The sequence below is a fragment of the Hydractinia symbiolongicarpus genome, chromosome 15 (assembly GCF_029227915.1).
Source record: "Hydractinia symbiolongicarpus strain clone_291-10 chromosome 15, HSymV2.1, whole genome shotgun sequence".
In the NCBI taxonomy this organism is placed as follows: domain Eukaryota; kingdom Metazoa; phylum Cnidaria; class Hydrozoa; order Anthoathecata; family Hydractiniidae; genus Hydractinia; species Hydractinia symbiolongicarpus.
Genome location: NC_079889.1, coordinates 6,043,022 through 6,059,662, shown reverse-complemented (window position 1 = coordinate 6,059,662; position 16,641 = coordinate 6,043,022). Strand labels below are relative to the sequence as shown.

The 16,641-nt window shown below is 33.5% G+C and overlaps 2 protein-coding genes across 3 annotated transcripts; both read left to right on the top strand.

Annotated features, from left to right (window-relative positions):
- Positions 1 to 5: 5 nt before the first annotated feature.
- On the top strand, positions 6 to 7,811 carry LOC130629233 (MIT domain-containing protein 1-like). Of its 2 annotated transcripts, none has more exons than XM_057442371.1 (2): positions 6 to 108; positions 6,628 to 7,811. In XM_057442371.1, exons 1-2 carry the CDS (start codon positions 102 to 104, stop codon positions 7,359 to 7,361), a joined length of 741 nt encoding a protein of 246 aa, XP_057298354.1. In that variant the 5' UTR covers positions 6 to 101; the 3' UTR covers positions 7,362 to 7,811. The 2 variants fall into 2 exon arrangements, with proteins under 2 accessions (XP_057298354.1, XP_057298355.1); XM_057442372.1 differs by lacking the exon at positions 6 to 108 and adding an exon at positions 4,685 to 4,794.
- A 151-nt stretch (positions 7,812 to 7,962) lies between these two features.
- Positions 7,963 to 16,624, top strand: LOC130629230 (protein ZGRF1-like). Its single transcript, XM_057442369.1, has 11 exons — positions 7,963 to 8,377; positions 8,900 to 8,944; positions 9,455 to 9,490; positions 9,576 to 9,635; positions 9,952 to 10,082; positions 10,542 to 10,587; positions 11,207 to 11,254; positions 11,774 to 12,343; positions 13,002 to 13,044; positions 13,226 to 14,860; positions 15,113 to 16,624. The coding sequence occupies exons 1-11, from the start codon at positions 8,360 to 8,362 to the stop codon at positions 16,078 to 16,080; spliced, it is 3,600 nt and encodes a 1,199-aa protein (XP_057298352.1). The 5' UTR covers positions 7,963 to 8,359; the 3' UTR covers positions 16,081 to 16,624.
- Positions 16,625 to 16,641: the final 17 nt, after the last annotated feature.

The window sequence follows — 16,641 nt, the reverse complement described above, 5'->3', positions numbered from 1 at the left end:
ATTTGATAAAAGGCAGCGAAATATGTTCGGTCACGTCACAAAAGCAGTTTTCAAAATAAAAACAAATCGGTGGGAGATGGCAGCTAGGTAGCACATTAATCATGAGAGGTGAATGATAAAGTTATCCTATAAACCTCTGCCTATTTATGTGTGTGTTTGTCTTTGTGTTCTTCTGTGCTGTTCTCTTCCGTTTCGTGTTTTTTCATCACGTTTATTTAGCTAGCACCTTTGTTTAAGCTCTTTTAAATGCTGATCTCCTTTCAATAAACCACAATGTTTTATATCTAGCTATTATGCATCTAACTATATCTCTTTATCGATGTAAACAAATTGAACTTTGTCTATAGATGAATTCCAGCATAAAGTTAGTTTTTACTTTTTAGTTTTTTTAGAAATCCACTTAGACAGGATAACAGAGAAAAACAACCGTCATTTAAATTTTGCTGACGTCAGCAGAGACCTGTCAGAACACAAATTTTTTTTTCAGAAATGTGTATGCCTGTTGCCTTCATCGTATAGATCTTGAAACGCTGATGAAGAAAATGTATAGGATCGTGTACTCGTGACAAACGGATGCAGAGATATTAGGGTTTGAAGGTTTTTTTATGACGTCATCAACCCGTCCATTCCGAAATGGATTCGGTGACCCAGGTTTGGGAAACTTACCCAAATTGTTCCCAGGTAGTCCCTAGTTACCCACGCAGGAAATGACGTCAGTTATTTCCACCCGTTTCCAAGTTATTTAGCCTTAAATTTAAAAGTGCAATGGAATGGCTTCACTAATCATACTTTCCTTTGACGTCAATATTGATCTAACGTCAAAGTTTGCTAATTTACAGAACAAATTTATAGGCGATGTTTTATAGACTTTATCAAAGAAATTTTATCCACTTTGCAAAAGTCACAGACAGAAGCTCCGTATTATTATAAGAGACTAGTCGATAAGGCCCGTGGAAAAATCCACTTAGGCAGGATAACAGAGAAAAACAACCGTCATTTAAATTTTGATGACGTCAGCAGAGACATGTCAGAACACAAAATGTTTTTTTCAGAAATGTGTATGCCTGTTGCCTTCATCGTATAGATCTTGAAACGCTGAGCAAGAAAATGTATAGGATCATATATCTTTGACAAACGGTTGCAGAGATATTAGGGTTTAAAGATATTTTGATGACGTCATCAACCCGTCCATTCCAAAACGGATTCAGGGACCCAGGTTTGGGAAACTTACCCAAATTGGTCCAAGGTGGTCCCTAGTTACCCACGCGGTGAAAAATCATTGACGTCACCAACTCGTTTCCAAGTTATTTAGCCTCAAAGTTTTAGGTGCACTGTAATGGCTTCATTAATTTAATATAGGATATTGACGTTAAAGTGGTGTTATTGACGTCGCGCCGTAATGTCTGAATATTTACCATATTAGACATGCATTTTTCGGCAATATCAAAGGAAAATGAAGACATCCACTTTGCCTGTCACAGAGACACGGAACTGGCGTATTATTATATAGATATATAAAAATAATGATATCCACACAACTATAAAAATTATCCAGGAGGCCACACTATAGCAAAGCTAGAAAAATGTGTGGCCACCTTTGATTAAAGAACTATGATCAGTGACTATTTAGGGATATATGAAATGGGGTATATATCAATTAAATTACCAGGAAAAAATAAATAAATAAATAAATGAATGAATGATAAATAAATAAATAAATAAATAAATAAATAAATAAATAAATAAATAAATAAATAAAACAAAAATACCACAATAAACAAAGCAAGAATTGAAAACAATTGGACACACATTTACACACAAAGAACCAGCACATTAACACACAAAGAACCAGCACATTAACACACAACACACACACATGACCCTAGTGTAATGACAAAAGTTTTAAACAATTGGCTTAAAATAAGGAGTTTAAGAAATAAGGAGCTATTGTTGGGTATAAGATTGTAAAAAAAAATCAGTTAGTTTAATCCTTAAAGCATTAGATGATAAATCAAGGAAGGATAAGTTAAATTGTTGGATAAACTTCTTCCATGATCGAATAGATTAAAAGCGATTTGAATTTAAACCGTAGGATGCCATTTGAACAGAAGGAACACTTATAAGACCATTACTATATCCACGAGTACCGTTGTTAACAGAAAAATCAATACCAAAAGTTTTAATGACAGAGAGTGGAATTGTGTTTAAAGTATTTTTTTTTAAGAAATAGGACATTATGAAGGTGGACATAATCAGGAAACATAACTTGATTGAATTGGTGTGTATGTTCAGACTTTTGGAACTAACAACGAACACAACTCTTTAACGACGTTTCGGCCGTACGACGGCCATTTTCAAGTATAGCTATTTACAATTGACAAATTCAACACTATATACAAAATATCGTACGATATATCATCGTACGATCAAATATTCCGTAGGGGCAAGTCAATTATCTGAAAATAGAAATAATGGCATTGATGCAATATTTCTATTAAGAATTGGCTTATCCCAACGGATTAACAAGCTTTCCTTCAATTCCAAATCAAAATTATTAGATGCGGAGGAGATAATAGAAAAATTATCTAAAGATGGTCTATTTTTACAGAAAACAACATGCTCCAAAACCGCACTAGGGTTAATAGATTTGACGGATTTTCCAGTCAAGGCAGAAACGGCCATGTGTTCGCAGGCTCTAACTTTCAAATGCCGCATAGTTTTCCCATAATAGATGGCATTGCAGCCATCACACTGATATTTATATACGACTTTTGAACGCAGAGCCTTTGAAACACGGTCCTTAAACCGGAAAAAATTGCTAATTCTACAACCCGATTTGAAAATAACCCTAAGCTTACAGCACGGAAGATGCTTATCAAATGTTTTAACTAAGTGAGTTCGCAGTTAGGGTTAGGGTTAGGGTTAGGGTTAGGGTTAGGGTTAGGGTTAGGGTTAGCAAATATGGCAAATATGGCAAATATGGCAAAATAATAAGAACTTCTAACTTAGGCACGGTACTGAAAACTTTCTTATCTTGAAACATTCTGTCGAGAAAAGACTTAATGCATTGATCAATCAAACTTGACGGGTAGCCATTTCTTAACAGAATGTTTCTAAGATCTTGCATTTCTAAGTGAAACCTAGAAAAATCAGAAACAATCTTAAATATCCGAAAAATCAATGTCATTATCAAACCCGTTTTATATTCTTCCGGCAAAAAGCTGTTGTAATTCGTGTAAACACCACTAAATGTAGGCTTCCTATAGATAGATGTAACAAACTTCGATTCATTGCGAGAAACAGATACGTCAAGAAACGGAAGAGTTTTATCGGCCTCGCACTCAGACGTGAAAGATATGTTGATGTGTTGCCTATTAAGATAGTCCTTAAATAGAGGCAAATGGCTAGGAGATGAGAACAACACAAAAACATCATCAACATATCTTCTATAATACACTGGCTTAAAGGATGATGGACAATTATCCAACCAAGTCTTTTCGTGGTGCGAAAGAAAAGCATTAGCAAGGCTGGGGCCAATCAGGAAAATCAGGAAAGTTTAAGGTTTTAAGTTGGGAGAAAAGTGGATTAGCATGAGAATGAGGATCTGAAAAAGTAATAATATGTAAGGCCTGTTTTTGAAGAGTTAGAATTGTATTAAATAAGGAAGAAGTGGCCTGACCCCAAATCTGGCAACAATATGAAAGATGGGAGTGAAAAAGGGCAGAATAAACTTGACGAAGAGTATTTCTGGTGTAATGGAGCAGTTTAGATTAAGTAACATTAGCTCTTTAAGTTTGGAATTAATTAAATTAATATGAGATTGCCAGGAAAGGTCAGAATCGAGTAAAATACCTAAATATTTAATCATGACACTAGAATTTAATACGTTTACCATTAATCTTTAATTTAAAATTAAAATTATGAGTAGATTTACGTCTAGGTTTATAAATCTGATTTATTCGGTTTTTGATATGTTCATTGAAATTTTATTGGCGTTAAGCCAATAACACAATCGTTTAATTTTGGGCTGACATGCCTTCTGTAGATGGTTAAGATTTTTATTGACGTGTAACAAGTTGGTATCATCAGCAAAATGATGGACCTCCCCAAATTTAATAGCATTAAAAAAGTCATTTATATAAATTAAGAAGAGGAGAGGCCCAAGAACCTGAACCCTGAGGAACACCATGTTTAATAATGTTGGAGCAAGATGAAATACCAGAAAGGGAGACAATTTGTTTTCGATTTAAGAAGTAAGATGAAAAGAGTTCTAATGAATGTCCACGAATGCCATAATGTTAGAGTTTACGAAGAAGTATAATGTGGTCAACCATATCGAAGGCTTTTTCAAGTTCAATAAATAGGGCACATGCAAAGTTTCTGTTGGTCTAGGGCATTAGAAATAAGCTGAGTGATAGACATAAGTGCATGAGATGTGGAAAATGTTTTTTACAAAATCAAAAATGACGAAAATATAAAATATTATTGTGCTTAATGAAGTTATAAAGACTTTTAAATATAATTTTTTCAAATATCTTCTCCACATTAGATAAAAAAGAAATAGGACGATAGTTAGAACAATCGAGTGGAGTGCCCTTTTTGTAACAGGGCTATCACTTTGGCAATTTTGAGAAGACCACTAGAAAAAGAGAGATTGATTAGCTTTGATAAGTGGACAGCAATTTCAAATTTTAGAAGGATTAGGATTTTATTGGAAATACTATTGGGACCAGAAGGTTGAGAGAATTAAAATAACTTTAAAAATCACCAGGATCAGTAGGCAAAAGAAAAAAGGTATTTGGATTTGAATTGTTAAGAAACTCAGAAAAATGTTTAAATGAATTTGGAATCTTTGACCAAACTTTGTCAGCAACAGTACAGAAATGATTATTAAGAGTGTTCGCAATGTTTTGTGGGTCATTATAGATTGAATTATTAATGTTAAGCGATTTAATTGAATTTTTTGATGACTGATTAGCACCCAAAATATTATTGATACCTTTCCAAATTAGCTTAGAGTTATTCAAATTAGTGGAAAAATAAGATTTATAATAACTGTCTTTACTTTGTCTGCAGAGAAGTGTAATTAAGTTACAATATTGCTTATAGTGGTTTAAAAGATTTTAGTTTGGTTTTTTTCTCTGTGATAAGCTTGAAATATTTTATTACAAGAAAACATTGACCTAAGAATACCCTTTGTAATCCATGGCTTAATTTTAGAAGAGTGGGATTTAGAACTAGATGCTAATTTTAAAGGATCATGGTTGTTTAAGTTAGTTTGAATATAAGAATTAAAAAAAATTTTTACATCTACAGTTTATTAAGTTTTTTTACATTGTCCCAAAAAATTTCAAAAAAGTCAAGAATAAAATTTTCTTGGTTAAAGTTCTTCCAGTCACCATATTGATGACATGATTTTATAGCATGTCTAGGAGATTTATTAACAAAGAGAAATTGAGGTAAGTGATCAGATATGCCTGCTACTATATTACCAGAAACACAAGAAGAATTAGAGAAGTTACAAAAAATATTATCAATTAATGTTTTACTGGTACTAGTTATCGTACTGGGCAGGTTTATATTAGGAATGAAAGAATGAAGTGATAATATGTCTACAAAATTAGAAATATTATGATCAAATTCAACATTTAACAAATTAATATTAAAATCTCCTAAGAAGATTACACCTTTATTATCCATAGAAAGCTTATATAAGAGAGGTCTTAAGTAGTTATCACGGAAGTCAGAGATTTCCATAGATGGATGCCTGTAGATACAAACAAATATAACAGCACGGCCTTTGACTGTTGGAATTTCGATAAAACATGATTCAAGTTTTCTTGATAGATACCAAGCCTTTCAATGAAAGGATGTTATCTGCAATAAAAAGAAGAGACCCCCACAGCTAGATTCTGATGGAGTGTGGCAGTAATTATAGGATTTAAGAAAAAAATCACCAGAGATGATTAGAGGGAATTTTTGTTTCAGTCAGTGCAATAATGTCAAAATTATGCCCAAGCTCATTAAGGAGAACATTAAACTCATCAAAATGACATGGTAATGAAGCTGTATTTAAGTGAAAGAACGAAAAAGAAGATTTTGTAAAAAAACAAGAACTGAAAACTGGTTTCCATATACACTTATACATTGTTTTGCAAGGTTAAGTCTATGTTTTGCAAGCAGAGCAGGTTTTTATATTTCTACCATTTTACCTATTGTATATAGGCAAATGGATTATTTCAGGATTTTTTTTAAATTTCAGTTGGCCAGATGACTCAAACCAAGGATTTATACATACTGGAAACAGCCTCAGAATTAGTCTAACTATGTAACCATGATTTCAAAATGTCTTTTCAATGACCCACCCTGGCTATCCATAGTTCTAATATAAAACAGACCATTAAGTCACAATCTTTAGCAAATCAGAGCCCATTATGGTGTAAAAAATTACATAATCATACACTTATGAATAAATGAAACCTTACATAGTAAATTTAAAACATTTTTTAGTGTTTTTGTATATTGTTTTTTTTTTGTATATTTATGGCAACTTTATCAGAAGTATTAAAAACAACTTAGGGAACGCTTTGATGATGTTATAATCAATGTTTTTTCTATTGCTTTTAGTTGTAAGGCAACAAGAACCTGTTACATTATTTATGATGAATGCTGCCACACAAATGTTAAAAAGGGCCGTTGAGCTGGACAACAACAAAAAATATTCAGAAGCTAAGATTTGTTATGAAGAAGGTATCGAACTTCTTATCAAGTCTGTTTCTACATTGGCAGATGAAAAAGCAAAGGCACAAATTCGAAACAAAATAGCTGAATACATGAAAAGGGGTGAAGAATTGAAGCAACATATCCAAAAGCATAATGCATCAGGAAAATTTCATGAAACAATAAAAATAAAGAATGGACAAATTGGTTGCAGCTATTCCACTTTGTTTTCAAAATACATTGATAAAAAATTAAACTGTGTAACCATTCAAGATGCGTATATCAGAAGCCATCATCAACTTCTTAACTTATTACGATTTTGTGAATTACTAGTGAAAAGGGGAAAATCTTTGAAAAATATCACTGTTATAACCGGCCGTGATGAAATAAAACCTGAAGAACAGTCTGCAAAGTTGGAAGAACTGACAAACAGTTTAAAGTCTGTTGGCGTCTCTCTCAAAGTAGAATTTTCCGATATTATACACGACAGGGAAATTTTGTTGGACAATGGTTGGATAATCAAAATTGGACGTGGTCTCGATTATTTCAAATCACCAAAAGGAAGAGTGTCATTAGGTTTTTGTGATTTTGATTTAAGGGAGTGCCATGAAACGAACATTGATATCTATGTGATTCAGTGAGAATAGGTGTTACCAGAGAAATATCATTATGTCTTTATTTGCATTTTGGGATGCTGCAAATGTTGAAATAAAGACTAGTACATGTTAGCCACCATTTGTGATTGATCTTGTTGGTCTTATCATTGATTTTAAAGTATTTATATTTAATGTACATATATTTGCTGAAATCATTTTCTTAATGTTGATACCAAAGCCATTTTTACTATGTTGCTGTTGGATGACTTTTTTTAAATTTTATATATAATACAAAAAACTTTTCCTATGGATACTAAGGACTAGCAGATTTGGTGTCACAGATACCATCACATTGTATATTGATAACATCATATTGTTTTTATGGTTTGCATGTCATTTTTTAACTGACTATTGCAAAGGCATAAAACTATGGTATTGAATCAAGAATGTGTCTTTGTTTTTTGCAGTATGTATAATACAAACATATATTTTTCATATTATGATGTAATTTCTATGTGTTGGTTTTTCCAGATGTTTAAGAACAAATTTCCAACTATTGCAACTATCGGGAAATTTGGAAAATATTTGGTGACCACAGTTGTTTATATTTATAATGTAATAAAAATATATATAAAGGTGTCAAGAGCATATGCAAAATATTAAAATGGTATATATTGTAATTCCCATGGTTGCACTAATGTTTGATATTTCAGATGCATTTGTGTAGCATGTACACACAGTACTACTTCATTTACCAACATGTCTAATTTTTTTTTAAAATGAAAAAGGTGAATATAAAAGTCATATTTTTATATGCTTTTAAGATAAAGGTAAACAACCTAGTCATATCGAACATGACCTGTTTATGAAAGATACTCTAAGTCCAAAAATATAACTCGACAGGGTGGGATTTTCCTTTTATCTCGTTTTTGAGATAAGAAAAATAATTATCAATATTATCAGTTTCTGCTTTGTCTTTACAGAGTACAAAGGTTATAATTTCAAATGCATCTATATCATGTAACTTGGCAGCTGGAGAATCAATGGAAGTACAGTATAAGGTATTAGTCACAATCATGGACAAAATATAGTAAAAACATCTAATTTCAAATTTCGTCACCAAAAGTGATTACATTGTTTGTTTGAGTCCTGCATTTTAGAGTTGTCAAAGTTCACTTGTCAAGTTTACAACAGATTTAGGACTTAGGACTTTGTGTTATTTGGATCCAATCTTTTGAAACATGCTATTTGTTGTAACCGTTTTTCCCTAATTTTGCGAGAGAATGCCACTATTGAATTTTAAAACGCTCTCTACCTGGTCTATATGTGTGGCCAGTTGTCAATTCTCTGCCAGCTGCAGAGTATTGACCATTGTGAAAAATGAAAAATAACTGGCTTTATTTTTTTGATTTTGTCCACGATTGTACAAGGGTTGAAAAATGCCATTAATAATTATTTTTATACATTATTGGTTGTATACTTTCAAAATTAGGTGTTGGTATTGTTTTGATGTTTGGTTTTATTTATATATTGTATAATAATATATCTTGGAACTTCCTGTCAAGTGTTGTATTATTTTTTAGGTGCTCTATACTCACCAAAAATTAAAAAAGAAAAAAATATGGCAGGTTTGTGATTTATTAAAATCTTTCTGGATTATATTTAGTTGTTGTGGTGTAGTTTAGGTGTTGTTGTATAAACACAGTAAAAGTGATCAACATAAAATGCTCTCTATACCATTACTTTTCTTGAGCATTATTGAACACTGTAATTGATCATGTAATTAAGTAGGCTTCAAAACAAAGCGAAACAAAACAGTGAAACAATCACAAAACAATTCATTAAGTTTTGAAACTAGTACCATTTAAGTTAGTTGTCCATTTTGTAGGAAAATTATCGCTTTATAAATGTGCTAATTGAAAATTTTCTGGTTTGAGAGGTATAAAAAAATTAATAGAATGTCTGTGTTACATATATTTTTTACAGGATGAAGATAATAGCTTGACCTCAAAATAATAAGGGAGTTATTCTGAAAATAAAAAGGCTGGCGTTCCTAATACTATGTATGAGCTAATTAATAATTATAGCTTTAAGATGTTCTGGTATTGTTTTATTCTCATGTTAATTTCGCTCTCCAGGATGGATATTTAAAAGTGTCCCCCAATAACAGAAAGGTGAGGAAATTAACTTTAAAAGTGTGACGCTAGAAAGGTTGCGAAATGTATGTTTTAAAGTATCAAACCTACATTTTAATTTTAGGCGAACTTGCTCAATGACAGTTGGCAGAATATTGATTCGCTATTTGTAAGAGATTACAAAGTATGTGAAATAGCTCATGTTTCTCATTCCATGAAAATATGTTTCTGAAAATAACTTGTGTAAATTGATGGAAATTTATCATCCGTAGTTGTTTTTACTTAGTTGCTTTTTCTTCCCTCTCATTACATTTGTCTTCTTTACCAACTGTGCATATTACTTGCTTCCCTGCAACGTTTAGACCTCAACATTTTTATGCAACCATGTGCATGTGTTTTGTATACTCGTGAAACATGGATTGATTTTGTGTGGATTTTCTTTTCTTAATATTACATCTATCCTTTCATTTACCCATTCAATGTCATTTATATATTTTTAGCTCTGTGACGATACAGAGTTGGAGAGTGACAAGTTTCTTATCACTGTTGAATGCGAACATTTGAATGATCAACATAGATCAAATAGTGGAAATAGCTCCAACAAAGAAAATGCATGCGTCAACAACAGCCAGTACGCATTATTTACTATCATTGGTTATCGTAACTGTCTTATTATTTTTCTCCTGAAATTTTACGTCTCCTTTTCAACCATAAAGGTTTGCTGATTTAATCATAATTTGAGAAAAAATCTGGTCAAATAATTGTTACTTTTCTCTGCTGGAAACGATTTCTCTGAAAAGATTTCACAAAAGGCTCCATAACATCATGTTGTGATTTTATTGTCTACAACACCTATGCAACACCTATTTTATTGTCCACAACACCTATGCAATGAAGTCACCTTAGTGTGAAGGATTTTAAATGTTTTTTTTACATTACGCTTTCGCTGCTTCAAATGCTGTTAATTCAATCTCAGTTTTTGTCTCCATGCCATAATGCTTTTATTCTTTTAGCTGCAAAATCTTTTGGTTTGCTCAGTTTAAACTGATTAAAATAATGTGTCTAAAGCTAACGTCATGTTTTTTTATAGAAAGCAAGGAGAAGAAAAATGCGTTCGTCAAAGCAGCGAAAATGAGGTAGTGTTTTTTATGTGTCTTGTTGCATATTTTGTATTGTTTGTTCAGTAATATGTTATCACTGTATGTTTTTAAGAGGAAAGAAAAACATCACCAGTTTCATCAATTAAATATATTTGACGACGTTTCGGCCGCACACGGCCATTATCAAGTCATGTTACAAACACTATTTCGTAAAAGATTATTTTATTTTATATACATTACGATCGTACGATATAATTATCGCACGATATATTAATCAACAAATAGAAATAATGGAATATGTGCAATATTTCTATTCAAAGCTGGTTTATTCCTATGGATTGATAAACTCTTCTTCAGTTCTAGGTCGTAGTTTTTCCTAGCGGCGGAGAGTATCGATAAATTCTCCAAACAAGGCCTAGACTGACAGTATAATAGATAAAACTGGCGATGTTTTTCTTTACATTTCATTATATCCTCACACCAACATCTATAACACTTATGTTTTTGTTTGTATAGCTTTCTTAATAGAAGATATGAATCGAGGGTTTTGTGTTCAGTTTGGCTCATAGCAATTAATGCTACGTAACATTTTAAAAATAATGAAAAAATGCATTGGTAATCTGATTCATATTTCTGACTAAACTGTTTTTTCTAGCCATTCTGTCCAGTATTTTCATCGCGTGCAAAGCAAGCTGCATTTAAGGTATATATTGTATGGATGTGTTTTTTGGCAAGATATTTGGCCTGGATGTTATTTCGCGGAAATGGGATTTTGTGGATTTTATTTAAAGAATTTGAAGGATTTTTAAAATTCACAAATCTCGTGTTGGTATTTTTGGTTAAATAGTTCAACTATTTAACATTTATTAATGCTTACATGAAGTAAATGATTAAGCATAACTGGATAAGATTAAAATTACTGACGAGCCCCAATGTGCTATCTAGCCATTTGGGTATCACGAATTCTCTGCATAAAAATAACAAGCAACCTTAAAAATTAATCCTTTTCTTTTCTCATGACCCCGAAAACAATTTTGCGAATACTTGCGAAGAAGAAAAAAAATTTTTGACATAATTATTTTCGAAATTTGTTGTATACGAGTTTATCATACCTTTACTCTTCGGCATATTTTTTATAGTTTTCTGCTATGGCATGTATATATTTTTATTCTTATCGACAGTTAATAATCAGAATATATACATGCAATCTTTTTTTATTTAGGCTGAACTAAAATATGACTCGTCAAGACATCCAAATGAATCCTCTGCTGAAAACTCTGGTCTTCTTCCTGATTCATATGAGCGGCTTAAAAAACGTTTATGTACGCCAAAACAATCACCTTTTTTTTCGTATGACCAACCCGCAGGTAATCTGCGTCAAGTTAATTTAACTATGGACAACATTGTGCAATCTTATCACCAGGGTGAGTCACCGAACTTTCGCAATTTCGACGTTGATTGTATGAAGCTTGCTGATAAGGTAACGGATGTAAATCTGTTATGTGAAAAGAATAATGAGAGTTTCTTCTCACATAACAGTGTGCGTGTAACAAAGAAAAGATCTACTAACGAGCTATTGGATTTATTCAATAGTACTTCCACAATGAGAAGTACAAATGTTGACGATAAAGAGTTTAAAAAGGGTAGCCTGATTCGGATTGACGTGTCCCGATACTGTACAGGAACCAACTCAAATGAACCGTGTTCTGACTCACTTGCTCAGACGAGACCTAGCTGCACTGATGTCCATGATAAATATTGCGGCAGTGATGTCGCTAAGAGAAATGAAAAGGTAGACGTGTATTAATTTCTTGCTATATAGCGACATTCGCTTTTGTGAGGTAACTAACTGTGAAAAATCATGTGTTTTTTTGGCCAACACATGATTTGCTTTCAGAGATCTAACCACCCATCCCTTCACTTCCTACTATTGGTTATACTGTATCACAAAATTTACCCTTCCGTCCCTTTTTTACTATTTTTAGCTTCTGATGTGAAAATTAACACTGGGTTGTTTGTCAATGGAACAATAAAATTTATATTTTATATCTGATCCTTCTTTCGTGTATAAAATATGTAGAAAGTCTATAGCAAACCTGTCTATAGTATGTATCTGCAAGAGAAAAAAAAATATGATCCGTCATAAAAGTCTGATGCAATTGATAATTGTCTATTTTAAAAACTCTTGCAATAATTTAAAATATGATAATGACAATTTTCAAACAATTCCATCTATTATAAAAAACGCGATAAAAAAATCGTACTTGATTTTTAGATAATAATTCACTTAATTAGATTTTTTTGTGTGTAAAGATTTGACTGTGGTATTGTAAGGTCCTAGGGCAACGTTTAGGTAAGCAGTTTTCACTGTATATATTAATATTTTTTAAATTATATATAGTTATTAATTAATCGACTCGTAAAGTTCTTCCTCTGTTTTTATTTTTAAGGCGTTGAAAAGAAAGCATGTGCTACCCACCCATGTGATAGCAGGTATACTTTTAAAATGTTGTCTCTCTCATTGTTGAGATGTTTTCAGCAGTTGCCGTACCGTCTGAGTTATGAAAACTGCTTTGAAAAAGTTTAGTCCTCTTCTTACCAGTGGTAAGCAGTAAAATTACCCTGCAGCTACCACTTATTTCATCATCGATCAGACTTTCTTTGTTTGGTTTAGAAACGTTTCAAACGTTTGAAAGACCGGCGACGAAAATTCAAAATGTTGGTGATCATGCAGGAAGTTCAATGGTTGAGCGGAGTGAAAGAACAGTCTTCACGCCATTAAGTGCTTCCCAACCTAATTCTACTTTATTGACACAAAGCTCTCCAAGAAATGTTTTGACACGTAACTCAAACTTTTACAAGACCTCTTCGTATACTCCCCCGCAATTTTCTAAACAAGAATATAATTTCCCTACAAAGGAGGAGTGCACTGAAAATCCGACTCCGAAGCGTGAAATAAAAATCCCATTTACTTTCGATTCGGCTGCGAGGTATAAGCAAACGTTTAAATCGATTATAAAAGAACATCTCAACATAATTCTATTCGACGTCGCGTCGAAATATTTCTCGGCAATGACGTCTGTCGACATGTCGTCATTTCAGATTGGCAGCGGTTTTAATGATAGTTCTGTGGGTACGAATGTTGCCTGCAAGCATGGCCCTGCAAAATTGAAAGTTGTTCGTAAGGAGGGCAGAAATGCTGGACGCATGTTTTATTCGTGTCCTGGTGTTGCAACTGCAAATTGTAATTACTTCAAATGGGCTGACGACGTGGTTAGGTCATCCCCTGCAGCAACGTCTAATAATCCACAACTAACAAGTAAAATTGTTTTGACCGATCACCAAAGTATATCCAGTTATTTTAATACGCGTGGTGTACAATTGTATTGTGATGTAAAAATTACACGAAAATCACCGTGCTATAACGTAAAAATAAAAGGAAGAAGCAAAGCAAAAATTACGGCAACGGTATCAAATATAAAGAAGGTACTCATTCTGGTATTACCATTTAAGAAAGCTTCGTCTTTTTATGCGAAAGACGATATTTGGATCGTGTCCAAAACGTTAGAATTTCAACCACGTTCCACTTTTATCGCTAGGAGCGTATTTTACGGACCAAATTCTTCAGGTGATTTGGAGATTTTGCCGTTAGCCGGATACTCAATATCGAATTGGCAAAACAACGAAAGTTGCGTTTGTATTCAAGCATGCAATGCATCCAGTGAGCTGATCTGTATTCAGAATTTAAACGATTATGTCAACCCAATGGATGTGCCAGTGTTGTCCAGTCTACTTTCGTATCCTCTATTGTCTAACGTAAACAATCTGTGTAATCGACTTAATTTGTCTTGCTTGCAAGTCGGTGATACAAAAGAATTTTTAAACAACACAATTTCAAAGTTTAGTTTAAACGAAGACCAAGCAACGGCTTTGTGCCGGATAGCCGATATGTTTGTAGAAGAAAAAAATAATTGTATTACTCTTATCCACGGAGTTTTCGGTGCCGGTAAAAGTTACCTACTTGCAATTGTGGTTTTGTTTTTAGTAGAACTATTTGGAATAATGGAGACAAAATTTAAATTGTCAAAAAAACTCAAGCTTTTAATAGCATCGACAACAAATGTTGCGGTTGACCGAGTTCTGCAAACATTGTTAAATCTGGGTTATCAAGATTTCGTACGGGTCGGGAGCGTTAAAAAAATAGCGAAACCGATTTTACCATACAGTGTACATGCAAGCGATCGTGAAGACCAAGAACTGAAAGAGTTAAACGATTTGGCAAAAACGGATTTAACAGACGAAGAAAAAGGTATCTTTCATTTTGTTGTTCGCATAAAATTATGACGCATGCAGTAAATCTGTGTTAAATTTTTTTTTAATACATTCACTTTTGTTATAGAATTAGAACGGCAAATTCGTTTGTAAATTCGATATTTACAGTTTTTTACGGAACGACATCCTTTAATTTGACGTTTTGCGAGCACCTTCATTTTAAAATGATCCTTGTTACTTCCCTGCAAAGATGTTTTTTTCTCGTTTTATCTTATTCTTTCATCATTAGGATACATACGAAAAGCGATAGAGTTACATAAACTTGGCGTGAATCGTAAGAAATTGAACGACGTTGCTGTTGTCGGCGTGACGTGTGCGGCCTGTGTGTTTCCGTATTTACAAAGTTTGACGTTTCAAGTGCAGCTACTGGATGAATGCAGTCAGATAACCGAACCGACTTCGATGTTGCCGATAGCGCGATTTAAATGCGAGCGCTTGGTACTTGTCGGCGATCCGAAACAACTCAGCCCGACTATATCGGGATCAGAAGCAAAGCATTCTGTTAGTTTAGAAATGACGATGTTTGAACGCTTGCAACATGTAGGATACGATTCAGTGATTCTGCGAACTCAGTATCGATGTCATCCGTCAATAAGTGAGTTATGCAATAAAATGTTCTATGACGGCGTTTTACTCAACGGCGTGTCGGAGAATGATCGAGAGCCCTTGTTGGATTGGTTACCAACTGTCGGTTTTTGCGATGTTCACACGGGAAAAGAACAGTGTCAGTCGGACGGAAGTTTTCTCAACCTGGAGGAGGCTAAATTTATTGTGGACCTTCTGGTATGTATTATGCGCAGTGGTATCGAGTCGACCCAAGTTGGTGTAATAACGCAATATAAATCTCAAGTATGCAAAATTAAATCGCTGCTGCACGAATCAAACGTTGCTAACGCGGATGTTAAGGCACTTCAGATCTCCACAGTTGATGCTTTTCAAGGTGCGGAAAAGGAAATCGTTTTATTATCGTGTGTTAGGACACGTAATATTGGTTTCATCGACTGTCCACAGCGCACCAACGTTGCTTTGTCACGCGCTAAGAGGCACTTACTTGTCGTCGGAAATAAAAAGTTACTCTCGTCTGATCAATGCTGGGGTGGAGTACTGGATGTGTGTAGCAAACAAAAAACAGCTGTGGTGGAGAGGACTCAGTATTTTCTACAATGCGCTTTGGAAGGTTGCGCTAATTGCGAATAATATGTTCATCAGTATCTGTTCATGCAGGAATCAATTTTTAAAGATTACTTTCTTAAACGAGCCTTGAGTTAATTCATGCAACACAGCGAAAAAGTAGTTGATGATAGATGTTTGCTTGTTTGCTTGCCTAAAAGTGAGTTTGAACATGGGCATTTAAAAAATGAAGTAAGTTTGAACATGGATATTTAAGAAATAAGATGAAGCTTGAACAGAGATATTTATAAAGTGACGACAGCGAGGGTCGTTCTCCATACAGCAGCAATTTTGCGCCCAGTCGTGAAGAGAGTCTTAAAAGACGGACAAAGTGCGCACTAAACAGTTGAAGCGTTGTCAAAGTGTTGTTTTTTTCTTCTTATACTGATGTTGCTTTATTTACCTTCTAAGTACTAGGTTGAGCTATCGTGGTCGTTTATGGGAGTTACCTATGTATTTTGATCGTTTTAAACAATTTTGATTGCAGTAATTGTTAGAATCATATGTTATAAAGTAATAATAATAACAACAATAATTGTACGTTGTGTGAGTGAGAGACGAATATTGTCAATTAATAGTTTTTTATAA

Bases quoted from the DNA above. Each gene is read 5' to 3' on its own strand.
- LOC130629230 (XM_057442369.1), top strand. The intron at 9,636-9,951 runs GTATGTGAAATA...ATATATTTTTAG, and splicing joins TATTTGTAAGAGATTACAAA to CTCTGTGACGATACAGAGTT. The intron at 10,083-10,541 runs GTACGCATTATT...GTTTTTTTATAG, and splicing joins GCATGCGTCAACAACAGCCA to AAAGCAAGGAGAAGAAAAAT.